Source organism: Rhamphochromis longiceps, linkage group LG7 (assembly GCF_057381845.1).
Source record: "Rhamphochromis longiceps isolate RC_006_pf linkage group LG7, R_longiceps_female_GT1.1, whole genome shotgun sequence".
Lineage (NCBI taxonomy): Eukaryota > Metazoa > Chordata > Actinopteri > Cichliformes > Cichlidae > Rhamphochromis > Rhamphochromis longiceps.
In genome coordinates this window covers 17547661-17562133 of record NC_140563.1, presented here as the reverse complement: position 1 = coordinate 17562133, position 14473 = coordinate 17547661, and the positions used below count along the sequence as shown (strand labels likewise).

The 14473-nt window shown below is 39.0% G+C and overlaps 3 protein-coding genes across 3 annotated transcripts in view; all 3 read right to left on the bottom strand.

Moving 5' to 3' along the window:
- Positions 1-211: 211 nt before the first annotated feature.
- bpgm (2,3-bisphosphoglycerate mutase) lies at positions 212-4348 on the bottom strand. The gene is made up of 3 exons (XM_085412630.1): positions 4237-4348; positions 3138-3760; positions 212-1941 (listed from the first exon to the last, which is right to left on the bottom strand). The coding sequence occupies exons 2-3, from the start codon at positions 3736-3738 to the stop codon at positions 1766-1768; spliced, it is 777 nt and encodes a 258-aa protein (XP_085268756.1). The 5' UTR covers positions 3739-3760; positions 4237-4348; the 3' UTR covers positions 212-1765.
- Positions 4349-8396: 4048 nt separating this feature from the next.
- Positions 8397-10585, bottom strand: LOC146665141 (troponin I, slow skeletal muscle-like). The gene is made up of 5 exons (XM_085411098.1): positions 10546-10585; positions 10308-10439; positions 9641-9730; positions 9323-9496; positions 8397-9058 (listed from the first exon to the last, which is right to left on the bottom strand). The coding sequence occupies exons 2-5, from the start codon at positions 10416-10418 to the stop codon at positions 8972-8974; spliced, it is 462 nt and encodes a 153-aa protein (XP_085267224.1). The 5' UTR covers positions 10419-10439; positions 10546-10585; the 3' UTR covers positions 8397-8971.
- Positions 10586-13067: 2482 nt separating this feature from the next.
- The window catches only part of LOC146665139 (uncharacterized), a 31003-nt gene continuing 29597 nt past the window's right edge, over positions 13068-14473 (bottom strand). The window contains exon 23 of the mRNA XM_085412629.1: positions 13068-14473. This exon is cut by the window's right edge and continues 305 nt beyond it. The gene's annotated coding sequence lies outside the window, so the exon portion shown is untranslated.

Genomic DNA, 14473 nt, shown 5'->3' with positions numbered 1-14473 from the left:
GACCGGAATCCAAATTGCGAAGATGTCTGCACTTCCAAAACAAGCATTATTGTTTATTTTCCCGATTTGGTTCAGTTGCTCCATCACATAATTTATAGTTGACTGTATATCAGGGCAACATCTGGAACACCCTTCTCTTCAATAATAAAGAGCAATCAGATAAAAACAAAGCTGAAAATGAAACATAACACAGAAATAAGTTTATGTTTTTGGAAAGTTAGAATTCCATTTTATTCATCTTGAGAGTTTTTATTCAACTCTCAAATGGCAAGGTGAGAACAGCAGGGAGGTCATTAAGCTAGCTTACAGGAAATATAAATATATCAGTGTTTCTACCCTTTAGTACCTAGAAATGTTAAAAATGTATCCATTTTGCCTGTTGACCTAACAAACCGGTTACGCCTTACAGTGGCAGCGAAACGCAAGAAACTGAGAACAAAAAAAACAAAAAAAAGAGACAACAATTACACACAAGACACACTTTACAACATATTAAAAACATTAAAGCAGTGTGAGCCACATATAACGGTAAAATAGTTCTGCTGTAAGACAATGTGCAAACAGTGACATCTTCTCTCATTACATAACATCAAATGGCCCATGTAGGACTGTAATTAAGAAATAAAAATAGCTAGTTGTCATACCAATATATCCATGAGTGTAAGTGTTTTGAACTCAATCTGTTATGTGTCAGAGTTGATGTACTGTTTAAAGCAGATTCTGCTGCATTAAGTAGGCCATTAAAAGGTATCAGTAACTTATCCACATTCAATTTCAGCATTTCACAGCATTTGAGTGGCTTTATTACCCAATTCTTGGAATGAATGGGCTGGTTTGTAATTTTTCTGAGGTAAGATTTCTTAATGGAGTGCTTTTATTCTTAAAGAGAACCTGTTCTGCTGATTTCCAGCTCCATATTCATATTTTTGGACTCTACACGAGTAGCTTTGCATGATTCACAGTTCAAAATAATCCCAGTTTATCTCACAGCTGGCCTTTGTGCCACACCTCAGTTCATCCACTGTATGAAACAAGACGTTTTAGTGTTTCTCCCTTTAAACCAAGTAGTCAGCGCTAGAGCCGTCCGCCTGAGATGGCTGTATAAAGAATATCCCTTCTCAATGACATCACAGAGAGGCCAGAGAAAAAAAAAACTGTTTGAAACCAAGTGTTTAACTGATTTCAAACAAGTGAAGCCTGAGCTTTTTCCATCCATCAATGTAACAGCGCACACCTGAAGGTAAATAAGGAAAAGCATAACAGGTCCACTTTCAATAAAAGACCTGTTTCAGGTGCCGAATAAAAACTGAAGGCACAGGTTAGAAACCCTGTCACACAAAAACACCTTTAAGAGAGGAAATATATTTTGCATTTTAATATTTTGCCACATCAGTGCATTGCTATGAATCTGTAAAGTAGAGTTACAGTGCAAGAAACCTAATAACTAAATAAATACATAAATAAAACCCTTAAGTGTTACCCAGCTGGCATTCACAGTGGCATTCAAGCTACAGACCAAATGTCTTCTCAGTGCTTACACAAAAACATTTAGCACAACATTAAAACATTTACACACACACACACACATATCTCTGAACTTCTCCGTGTCCCAGTAGAATGACAATCTGTTGTTGCAGTTGTCTGTTATTAAATAAGGAGTTATTCAAGTTTGTTGAGTTTGGCATTTGCCATAGCTAATAAAAAAAAAGTGCTCAGAGGCAGCAAGAATGAAACTATATTACGTCTTACAACTATTGCAATGCGTTCAAGTTGTTGTTTTGGCTTTTCCCTGGTCTTCCACCTTTTTAATGGCTGCCTGAATCTTTTCCTGGTCTCCCAGCAGTTGTCGAGGTTTCACCGGCTTGAGGTTTTCATCCAGCTCGAGCAGCACAGGTATCCCTGTAGGTAAAGTCACGCTGGCAATGTCCTCATCTGATATACCTGGAGAAAGGAGGAGTAATATTCATCCAATACAAGCCATTCACAATAGGGCTGTTCGATATAACGATATATATCGGATGACGATATAAAAACGTCTATCGTTTCATTTTACGCTATCGTTTGTTTCGTGGTGTTGCAAAATAAACTGTTTACGGTAATATTTTTTCATCGTTTTGATGGTCACTGTAGTGGTTATATTAATTTCTTGAAGTTCTCTCTTACTCTTATATTTAATATAACCACACTACTGACGGGCAAGCGCCTGTTTTATGCGTTGTGGTTAGCAACAACGACGGTAACACCATAGCGTGTCCGCTTGTTTATGTTCCACATAAACCTTTCACAATAAAGCTCAAGATCCTGTTGAGACTTTTCAAAATAAACTGAATCACGTGAAAGAGCAGATTATTTACGGATGAGAATTTTAAAAAAAAAAAAAGAGCCGCCAGGTGCTAAAAAAATAAACCTTAGACTCAAACGTTAGAACAAGCTTTCCCCTGCAGCACGCCGTGTAATAAATACTCACAAAGAAAACGGCGGCCGTTACAACTTATGTCTAAAAATGTATAGTTTCATGCATAGGTTAAAACACTCGACACCAGCTACATGACGCACAGCTGGAAACACTTCCCGCAAGACGAGCTGCCCGAGATTCACAGAATTTACAGAAAATGTTACATTTTTGTGATTTATATCGTTATCGGACGATAGAATTCTTATATCGGGATATGAGATTTTGGTCATATCGCACAGCCCTAATTCACAACCATGACCAATTACAGTTTGCAGTCTTTTAGTTTGGATCACTGCTAGAGAATGAGATCATATTCAGCAAAGCTGTAATGTTAGTCTGCTCCAGCCTGCATGTATCCTCTGCTTCCTGTAATTATCTACAGGTACGGTAACACCCAATATGTGTCAAGTTACAGAGCGGGCAGTACAAGCAGGTTGATAAAAGGTCATAGTCACTGCAAATGTAACACAAACTCAGTGGCCTTTCGACAAGAGGTCGACCACTTTCCAATTCTGGAAGTGAAATAGGTCCTTTCCAATTCATTGACTCTGATGACCAGAAGCAGAAGACTGTAGAGTTCAGAGGCAGCTGCTGATTTCAACTACAGTATTGCAGGAATGCATTCACCCTACAGAGACAAAGTCTCAGCGAGCATTGTTTATGGCAGGTTATGGTAGCATACCTTCCAGGTGTTTCAGCAGGGCCCTGCAGCTGTTTCCATGAGCAGAAATGAGGGCAGTCTTGCCCTTCCTTATCACTGGCACCACAGTGCTGTCCCAGTATGGCAGCAGCCTGTCCAACACCTCCTTCAGGCTCTCAGCTCGGGGAAGCTTCTCCTTCGAGACATCACATGTGGTGTATCTACGGTCATTGTAGATTTCATGGAAGTAAGGGTGGGATTCATCAATCGGGGGTGGAGTGATGTCATAGCTCCTTCTCCACAGCTTCACTTTTTCCTCTCCATGTTGCTGAGCCATTTCTGCCCGGTTGAGTCCAATCAGAGAGCCGTAGTGTCGTTCGTTAAGCCTCCAGGACTTGACAACAGGGACCCATTCCTGACCCATAGCCTCAATCACCAGCCATGCTGTCTGGATCGAGCGGCTAAGTATGGACGTGAACACGATGTCAAACTTGTATCCCTGCTCCTTCAAGAGCCTTCCACAGTCCTGGGCCTCCTTCACCCCATTCTCACTCAGCTTCTGGTCCACCCAGCTGCAGAATCGGTTCTCTTTATTCCAGGCCCCTTCTCCATGTCTCAGCAGAAACAGTTTGTACTTGGACATCCGGAGAGTTTGCTGCAGGCACCTGCACAAATTCAACAGAAATTAACAAAGAGGCAATGTAGAGAGCAAAGTAAAGATTTGACACAGATGCAAAAAGGATCTGTGTCCAGCTTGAGATGTACATCCTAATGAATCACACGTTTGTGGAGCAGGGACCTCTTTTAGAGAGAGCCAGCAAAAGGTCACAGGTTGTTTTTAGCCGGCTGAGAGTTAGCTACAGCAGATGCACTCATTAACCCTTACTCTTTATTTGCTGAAGATAAAACAACAATTAACGATAGCTAGCCAGCATATAAGCACTTTTTTGTCATGTTGCTGTAAAGCTTTAAAGCTAACCTCAAAGGATGGGCGACGATACCTAAAAGAGCCCTAACCCTGCCTGTTATGGCCGCTTAAACCGACATAAAGAGAGGATTAATATATTTAAAAACAGAACTGTAAACTTTGAGGTTTCTCATCCCAAACTGATGGGAACATTGTAAAAAAACGTCGTCTTACCACGTTAGAATATTATATCCGGCTAAATGTAGCTGGTACACCCGTTAATGTTGACAGCAGTACACCACAGGCCAAGCACGGTAGCGTCCCCTGGACGTTGTCGATTGACAGTCCAGCCGTCCAATAGGAACGTCGAATATCACACACAGGCGGTACTACTGCTAAATGTTATGTCTATATAAGGAGCAGCTGCAAGCGTCAGACTCGTTCACTGTGGATAGAGAAGCTGGGAGAAGGCGTTGCCTGTGTCACAACCGTAGACGTGTTTCGATTACCGTGTGAAAAAACAGACCAAATTTAAAATTACTCAAGAGCAACGACATTGTTCTTTGGTCTATCCGGGTCTTCAAGCTCTATTATATAAAGTAAGCTAGCCTACTGGGAAGCTGTTATGGTTCAGTCTGGATTTTGCTAAGAAGTGTAAGTTGTCCTCTGCAGGTTGCAGCCAGGGACAGATTATGAAAAATACAGGCACTGGGTACAGATGGATAAAAACCCTCCCTGCTCATCCTACAGGGCAGACACACCTACAATGAGGAAGTTGAAATTTGTATTTATTTTGTGCATTCACCTATACATCATATAGGTGTTTTCCATTATCTGACATCTCTGTATGCTAGATGTTTTTTTGTTTTGATTTTTGCATTTTAGTCTTTTTGTCATAATTGTGTGTTTCAGTGTTGTTTCTTCACATAGTTTTTGTTACTTTTCCTGTCATTTTGCTTCTTTTTGGTGCCTTTTTCTCATTGTCAATAATAATAATAACATATACTTTATTAATCCTCATGGGGAAATCCCTGTCTGCATTTAACCCATTCACTCTGTGAAGCAGTCGGCAGCCTTTGGGCGCCCGGGGAGCAGTGTGTAGGGACGGTATCTTGCTCAGGGGTACCTCAGGGTAGTCGTTCAGTGGATTTGATTCATGGGTATTAATTTGACTCCTGAAACAGTGTCTGATAATGGTTAATTTGACCAAAAATTATTAGCCATATCTCAACTCGTGTTCCAAAATGTAATGACTTAGCTTTTTGGGACCAAACAATTAATGTCCCTGATCTGTTTCCTGTTGTTGATAAGCAAAATGCTTATCAACATTTGTATAGGCCCTTTAACACTCTCTGTCCACGTCATTAGATGTAAATGTTTGACTGCTTTTGAATGCAAATATTTAATAAACACATCAGATGGCAGCAACTCAGTATGTAGTATGTATGTATGAGTATGCAGACATGGTAAAGATGACCTGCTGAAGTTCAAACAAAGAGAAAGGTGACATAAATTATAATGTGGCATCCTCTGTACACCACCACAGTGGATTCTAATTTAAACAGTAAAGTTGTGATTAATGTGCAGACTTTTCACTTTGATTGATAAATGGTTTTAACAAAACTTTAACTAATTTTGACTGGCTAACAAAATTTTAAATACAAGGGCTGTTTTTAACATTCAGATTAAAACTGTTTGCAGTCATTGACTGCCTAAAGTCTAGAAGCCATTGACATCACCGTATGCTGCATTTCCTTCAATTCATTTGCTTCAATGGCAGTTGAAACAATCGAGTTTCTTTGCAACAGGAAACAGTTGCTTTTGCAGTATGCTTTGGTAATTTTCCATTTCCACTGTGATGAGTTTTTTTTTTTTTTGCTGCATTTGACTGAGTCTGAGCAGAGGGTACAACACAACTTTGCTAAGTTGAATTCATTCAACTTAGCACGGAATCAACTTTAAATCAGAATCAGAATCGTGTTTATTGGCCAAGTATATGTGCAGACACAGATGGAGGCTCTCAAGCACAGCAATGTAAATCACACGCACACATAAACACACACAACACACACACACAAACACACACACACACATTACACATGCATACACATACATACACAAAGCTGTGTAAACCAGCTATAAATAACCAATCTAAACTTATATACATAGAATACAGAAATGAAGTGGAATGAATACTACAGAATGTGCATAAGGTGCAGTTTCAGTGGGAGCAATGTGACAATGACCGCAGTGTAGAACTGGATCAGCAGCTTCTTGGAGGTGCAGTCATTAGTGTAGAGGGAGAACAGTAGTGGTGAGAGGACACATCCTTGAGGGGCACCAATACTGAGAATAAATAAATGTAAATGGCCTGTATTTATATAGCGCTTTTACTAGTCCCTAAGGACCCCAAAGCGCTTTACATATCCAGTCATCCACCCATTCACACACACATTCACAGGGAGTTTGGAGGAGAGATGTTCAGGCAAAAGCTGAACTAAAGTCCACAAACAGGACCCTGGCATAAGTTCCCAGGTCGAGGTGTTGCAGGATGTAATGCAGCCCCATGTTTACTGCATCATCCACCGACCTGGACCCTCTGCAAACTGCAGAGGGTCCAGCTGGTGGCCTGTAATGTCCTTCAGATGGGCTAACACCAGTCGTTCGAAGGATTTCATGACCAAAGACGTCAAGGCGACAGGTCTGTAGTCATTCTGTCCTGTGATGGATCTTTATGCACTCTATTACTTCCAGTCTGATGGAAAAACATAGAATTTGTTCCAATTTCTTTAGTTGGCCTGGCACAGGATCTGAGACATCCATCTGTACAGAGGAAGTCAGGAGCAAAGTACAACAGTGAGTGCCTACAGCCACCCGTACGGTGGACTCTGTCATTTTTTCTAGCTGCATTTCAGCCAGTGGTGTTGGGGATCTTCTCAACATTGAAGGAATAAGAAATGCAGATTTTGAACTGCCATAAATGTCACCTAGAAAGCATCTCATTGAGAACAGGCTCAACATTATTTAAGCAGCATAGGATCAACATTGACAGAGAACAGATCAAAAGTCAGCCAACATCCAAAGAAGAGCTTTGAATGTCCTACAAGCGGAATAAGTGTTACCAATGACTATTTAAAGAAATTAGAGGAAAAGATTTTTGCACATCATTGCATATTAGATTAGATTAGATTAGATAGAACTTTATTAATCCCTCGGGTGGGTTCCTCTGGGAAATTCGATTTCCAAAAAAGCACAGCACCGACAGAAGTTACAGAGTTACAGAATATTATATATATATATATATATATATATACACACACACACACACACACACACACACACACACACACACACACACACATATATAAATACAGAGACAATATAAATAAAATATACGAAGGGGATAAATAGAATAAATAGGAATAAAAATAAAAATACAAGTGAATTGCACATTTCAAGTATTGAGTCTATTGCACTGTTGACTATTTACAAAAAGTATTGCACAAGGTATTGTACAGTGAGGTGAAGAGGCACTACAGCTTAGTTGTTCCCCCCTCCTTTGTCCTCCTGTTTCCCCTCCCTCTCCCCTCCAGGGAGGAGTTAAACAGTCTGATGACGTGTGGGACAAAGGAGTTTTTAAGTCTGTTAGTTCTTGTCTTTGGGAGAAGCAACCTGTCACTGAACAGACTCTTCTGGTTGTTAATGGCCGTGTGCAGAGGATGTCTGGCATTGTCCATAATGTCCATCAGTTTCTTTAATGTCCTTTTCTCTGCCACTGTCACCAGAGTGTCCAGCTTCATGCCGACCACAGAGCTAGCCCTCCTGATCAGTTTCTCCAGCCTGGATGAGTCCTTCTTTGCTGTGCTGCTCCCCCAGCACACCACAGCATAGAAAAGTACTCCAGCAACCACCGACTGGTAAAACATCCTCAGGAGCTTCCTGCAGATGTTAAAAGACCTCAGCCTCCTGAGGAAGTACAGTCGGCTTTGGGCTTTTTTATACAGGTGCTCTGTGTTGCATGCATATGAATAAAAATGTATTTTTAAATGTATTTTTAAAGAAAAAATAAGCATTTGATGAAGTTTGGATGCGATCATGCTGACCTTGGGTTCTTTTCTATTGTTAATGACTGATGCAAATTGTTGGGTGTGACGCATGAACTCGGAGAGGAGCCTTAGAGTTTGAGAACCATTAGGCTAATACAATTTCCAGAAAACCTTGTTAAAAATTATGAGTTGCACGTGACGTCTTTTTAACACTACAATAAATTCTGGATAAAGCAAATGTCTAACATATCAATTCACTATTCTGAAGTTTATGTTGATAAACACACAGACTATAAGCGTGATTCATTCTTAAACAGTACTGAAAGGAGAACAATGATTTCTGCTTAATGTTAAAGAGATTTTATTATTTGATTGATTATGACAATGCTTTGCTCATTAGTTTAATTAATACCACATTCATACAAGGACTTCATGAACAGTTGACTCCAGCATTAGCTGCCCCTGGAATGTGCATTCACGGTCTTAATCAGTTCAGTATAGCAAAAGAGCACAAGCTTTTTCAGACAACATGGGCAGAACATAAGCAGGACACATGAAAGATTTCTTGTCATATGCTCATCTGGTTTTCTGTAAATATGGGCGATTTTTTAATAAATAAATAAACAAAGTCAAAAAGCAGGGCGATATTATTGAAGTGACACAGGCAATCAATATTAATTCAGATATAGGCTAAAAAACTAAAAAAGCAATGTAGTGCTCTAATATGTTTAATACACATTTTTTCATTATGGGAAAAATATATATTAAGAGACAATTGTCCTAAAGACACTACTGATGCCTCACTACTGTCTGTATATTCACAACATGAGCTGTGTCAGAATTATAATCATTATAAAGTTAATGCAGTTGTTGCATCCACCTGTTTCTTAACAGACATCTTAACCCAGATATTCATTTTAAATCTATTGTCCAGCATTGAACAGCTTCTTTCTGCCCTCCATACCAGACATGGCATCCACGTTCTTACGCCAGTCAGTCACTTCCTCTTTCTGCAGGGTGATAGTACAGTTAGTGCAGTTAAATTCATACTGAGGTGGGGATACATGCTTTTTAATAGCAAACACTGCAGGTATGTCTTTATTTTCATTGCACTAAATCTTAGTGCCTAGCACACTGTTGAACTTTGTAGCACGTCACATGCACTAGTTTCAAAGGCAGAATATGGGCATACTTTAATAGTGTATTTACATTGTTGTTTACATTCGGGACTCTTAAAAAATAGTGTGAATTAACATATATATTGCTCCACTTACCTTCTCCTCCTCTTTCTTCACAGTCTTGAGGTTGGCCTTGAAGTCCACAGACTCTTTGACCTTGGAGCCCAGCAGAGCTCCCAGCATTGCATCAGCAGACACCCTCACCCTCCTCAGATTGGGTCTCTTCATCTTGCCTTTCAAGTCAAAGATCTTTTGAGACAGATCCTGTATCTTTTTTCCAACACAGATTTTTTTTTTTAAAACAAACAAAAAAACCCATCCTCAGGATTAATTTATTGAACTTTTTATTGTCCGTATGCATCCTATAAGATTGTACTTAAAATACTTGGTTGGTTATTTGCAAATAATACTTACCTCCTTGTCATTTTTTGTCACCTTAAGAGCAATATCATAGCGCTCCTCATCAACCACGTCAATCTTCTGATGTAGCTGCTTGCAAAAATTCTGTGAATAGAAGATTTAAGTGTATTAGACCTGATGTGAAAACAAGTTTTTATCTAATTGGTTTTAATAATTTAATGGGAAAAACTGACAAGAAACGATACAAAGAGACACTGGAACATATATATGTGCAATGCCTTGGTGATAAAATACAAAATAAATTCATCTATATAAGTTTGTTTGATCCACAGATTGATATAAACAGTCTGTGTGAGTAGTTTTCACTGGGAATACTTTCTAATGGTCATAATGGTAAACTGTTGACATTGAGGTCTGTGGATTCTTCTGCTAAAGCGAGGCATTGCTTGAATTGCTGTTGAGGTTTTAAAATGTCATTTTCCAATGCCCTCAGTACCACAAACTAAATTATAAACACAGTAACTGAATTTGTGTGCCAGCAAAATTCTTGGTTATAGATATCACAAGACCTTAGAAAATAAATTATCAGTAATTCCTTGTGGCCAGATATTACCCAAAGTAGGTGGGAAAAAATGACCAGAGTTTTTATAGTTTCCTGATTTTATGTCAATTTTTGTTATGCCACAATCCAAAAAAAGTTCCTGCTATTTGACACATGTACCTGTAGTTCCTGCAAAGACAGACTGGATATTTGGAGGTCTGGCACTCTCTCAGCAAGGATCCTCTCTCGTTCATCTTTTTTGAATTGTTTTTCGTTCTCCAGCATAGTCATGGCCTTCTTTAGCAGTTTTGTCTGGTGCACATACAGGATGACACCTCAGTCAAACACACAGTATATGGTTTACAGTGCTTCAAGAATATGAATTCCTAAGATTAATACACAATTAGACAAAAGATACCTTCAAGAACAGCCTGCGAGATGCAGAGATTTTTGGCTTTGGTTTCTGGAAAAGAAGACAATGTTCATTTTATTCATTTGGCCTTGAATGTATTGAATGAATTGTTGTCAAATGCTCAGTTTTGCACTTATTTTCATTATTTTTTAATATTTAGATTAGAGAATTCACTCATTAATGTCAGCATTCAAGACAGGGTTAAAGTGCTGAAGGCATAGCTGGTGTGTTGCCTAGTTTTAATCCAATCGATTAAGCCATCTCATTGACAACTAACATTACTGACAACTGAAATCAACTCACCGAAGGCCTGTAAAGTTTGGAGCAAGGATGCAAATAGGTGGAGAGGAGATGCTTTGGTTAGATTAGAATCTCACATAGCAAATGCTAACGTGTATTGAAACTTAAAGGTTATACGTACGCTTCAGACATGGTTGCAGTCTTGTGTTCCCCCTCGTTTAATCTGCAAATATAAGAAAAACAAAGTTAGAACAACATCTGTATTTTTTTTTCCAGAAGGATACTTTTCACATTTCAGCCCATTGACTGTTGTAGCTACTGTGGGTTGGGTATACATAGAAGGCGACATAAACAGTGTATGACATTGTCAAAAGGTCAAACGTGTGACTTAAAAAAATCCTCACTCAAACAAATCCAAAAAAGGTTACAATAACCTGGCAGGTTATTTCTGAAAAAAGGAAACATACACAAAGACTAAAGAGGAGAAGATTTGTAAAAGTAAAACACATAAATCAAATGGACACTGTTGTGTGTTAGTCATAACTTCAACTCGGACATCTGTGAGAAGCCACAGATCTTAGATTTAGAAAAAAAAACAGTCCCCTCTTTGACTCACAAGTATATTTGTCGTTTTAATAAAAAATATGAAACCTGGTCTTAGTAAATGACAACATAATATCATAACGTAAATACTGTTTTAGAGTAAAAATTATTATATCCATTTTTAAAAATACTGATAAATTCAGAATGGCAAGAACAGTTTGAATATATTGCAACACATGTTTTTTATTTCCTTATCCCTTGATTCTCCTGTATTTCAAAATAAAATCCTTACCTTCTACAGCAGGTGACAAACACTCACAGGCGTCTTTTTCTGAGACTAGAAGGAAAGAAAGAGGGTAGATATATAGATTCCAGTGCTCATGTGAGTGGCTCACTAAAATAGATCCTCAGTCCACACCATTCTTGCACTGCGTCTCTCATATAACATATGTAAGAGGTGTGAAAGTTCTTGCAGGGATTGTCCGTCTGTGATTTCCTTAGTGGCTACATGCTAAGGAGGGGAGTGAAGTTTGAAGGAGCTTTAGTCCACTGTTATATGTGTTTAGTTACAGTTGATCCCATTTCCAATCCAAAGTGGACATTTAGGTAAACAGTTTAAAACAAGAATGCCAGAATTTCTATCTGGTATTGGAGCCAATAAACCAAAGACATATAACTTTACACCCCCAGCAAAAACATTAACAAACAAAGAGGGGATACTTTTGCATTTGTTTTAAGATGTCTCTAATAACCAATGCATTTCGATCATCTAAGAAATAACATGGTCTCTCATGGTAACAGCTAACTCACTAGCAGGTGGTAGTTTATCAGGGACAAGCAGCATTTCTCCACAGTCTGCACTCTATTATGAAGCTCAGGGCATTGTGTAGATTTCAAAGAATTATGCTGCCATCACAAGGCTGCAGAGAAGAACTGCTGCAAACAGTCGCATGCATCACTAATACACAGCGGTCAATAGAAAAACAATATGATTTAAGCATATTCGAATGAGCATTATGTTACAATAAACTACTGCCTTAAAACAACAGTCTGAACATCAAAACCTATGAGAAGTGAACTTTGGATGAACTTTTGGCTTTCGTGTGATTGTTACCTTGACCTCTACTATCAACTTAATATGGGGCAGCATTCTTCTACAGCAGGGCAATGCATCCCAATGCATGGCAAAAATAGCAGTAGAAACACCAAGAACCCCAGGCTCTGAGTCTGGCCTCCACATTCTTCAGATCCCAAACCAAATGAATATCTACAAGATCTGCCAGAGCACACTTCATCATCGGTGGCCCCAGCAAAACTCAAGCCAACCCACAGGATCCAAAGGAACCACTGCAAGTGCTCTGGTTCCAGACATCACAGGATAGTCTAGTGGTGTTGTGTCCATGCCCTGATAGGTCAGAGCAACACAATACTAGTAAGGTGTTAATAATGATGTAGCTGATCGCTTTTCTAACTGAAGAAAAGCTTTAACTAAGTTTAAAAAGTCAGCAAGTGTTGTTATTCCAGGAGTCACTTGGTTTTAAGTCTTTGTCTTTCTTGCAGTTCACAAAACAAGATAATATACAGATAACAAATAGTGTAAAGAAATCCATCCATTTTCTTACATTCATGTTCGACCACATGTTTGCTTCCATATTTTCTAAAATAATAACACACACACACACACACACACACACACACACACACACACACACACACATACCCGTTTCTTGGGTTAGAGGGACAATTTCTGAAATTTTTGGCAAATCAGACTGGACATAGGGCTATGGGGACACCGGGTTCCAGAGGTGCTAGAGCTACAATATGCATATCAAAAATCATGAAAAAAATCAGCAAACCTATACACAACTTAAAATTTAAACATTTTCTTTGCTCAACTGAGATATAAAAAAGGCTATTTTTTCAGACATTCTGGTGGTTTGTAGAGACTTTTCTGTAGCTCGGTCTATAAGGACAGTCTGGTGTACAAGGTCAGTGATGTCATCATACATATACACAAAGTATAGTCTGTTCTGAAGGGACACATGGTGTGTAAAGCCAGTCTACTGCACACACACACAGTGAGTAAATCTGGTTTAAAAGGACACATGGTGTGTAAAGCCAGTTCACTGTACACACACACACTGAGTTAATCTGGTTTAAAAGGACACATGGTGTGTAAAGCCAGTTCACTGTACATATACTCACACATGCACTAAGTATAACCTTCTTAGAAAAGAAGGTGTATTATAAGACTGTGACTGATACATCATTATAGTAAAATTGAATAAATTTGCTTAGGCTGCTGCCCCTGCGACCTGGCCTCGGATAAGCGGTTGAAGATGGATGGATGGATGAATAAATTAAAAAATAATAAAAAGACTATATTTTGGTTTTCTCTGATGAGCATTACAATCTGACATACAAGCTTACATAAAACACCACAGATCATATCTGTTGTGATCTACTAACAGGTGGTCAAAGTGTCATTAAAACAACTAGAAGCATAATAATAATAATAATAATAATAATAATAATGGATTGGATTTATATAGCGCTTTTCTAGGCACCCAAAGCGCTTTACAATTCCACTATTCATTCACTCTCACATTCATACACTGGTGGAGGCAGCTACAGTTGTAGCCACAGCTGCCCTGGGACAGACTGACAGAGGCCAGGCTGCCATATCGCGCCATCGGCCCCTCTGGCCAACACCAGTAGGCAAGTAGGGTAAAGTGTCTTGCCCAAGGACACAACGACCAGGACAGAGAGCCCAGGGATCGAACCGGTGACCATAACACAACAGTGCTTGCATCAACTAGAACAAACTATGTATTATAGAGTTTTTCATTGTCCTGAAGAAACTGGCACTGAGTGGCTGACCAATAAAACAGCACCTTTGCACACCAGGGGTGAGTCGGGCTGACACCATGACTTATACATAAGACTTATATCAACACACAACACATTTGTTGAATTACTGAATTATATTTAATATAACCAACTCAATAATCAATTCCTTAAAAGGACAGCATTGTAACAATTATTGAAGGAAAATAAAAGTGAATCCTGGCATTAAAAGACTCAGGCTAACCACACATCAAAACAAAACACTGCCTGTGAGCACAGTGAAGTCAACTACATACTTTTTGAA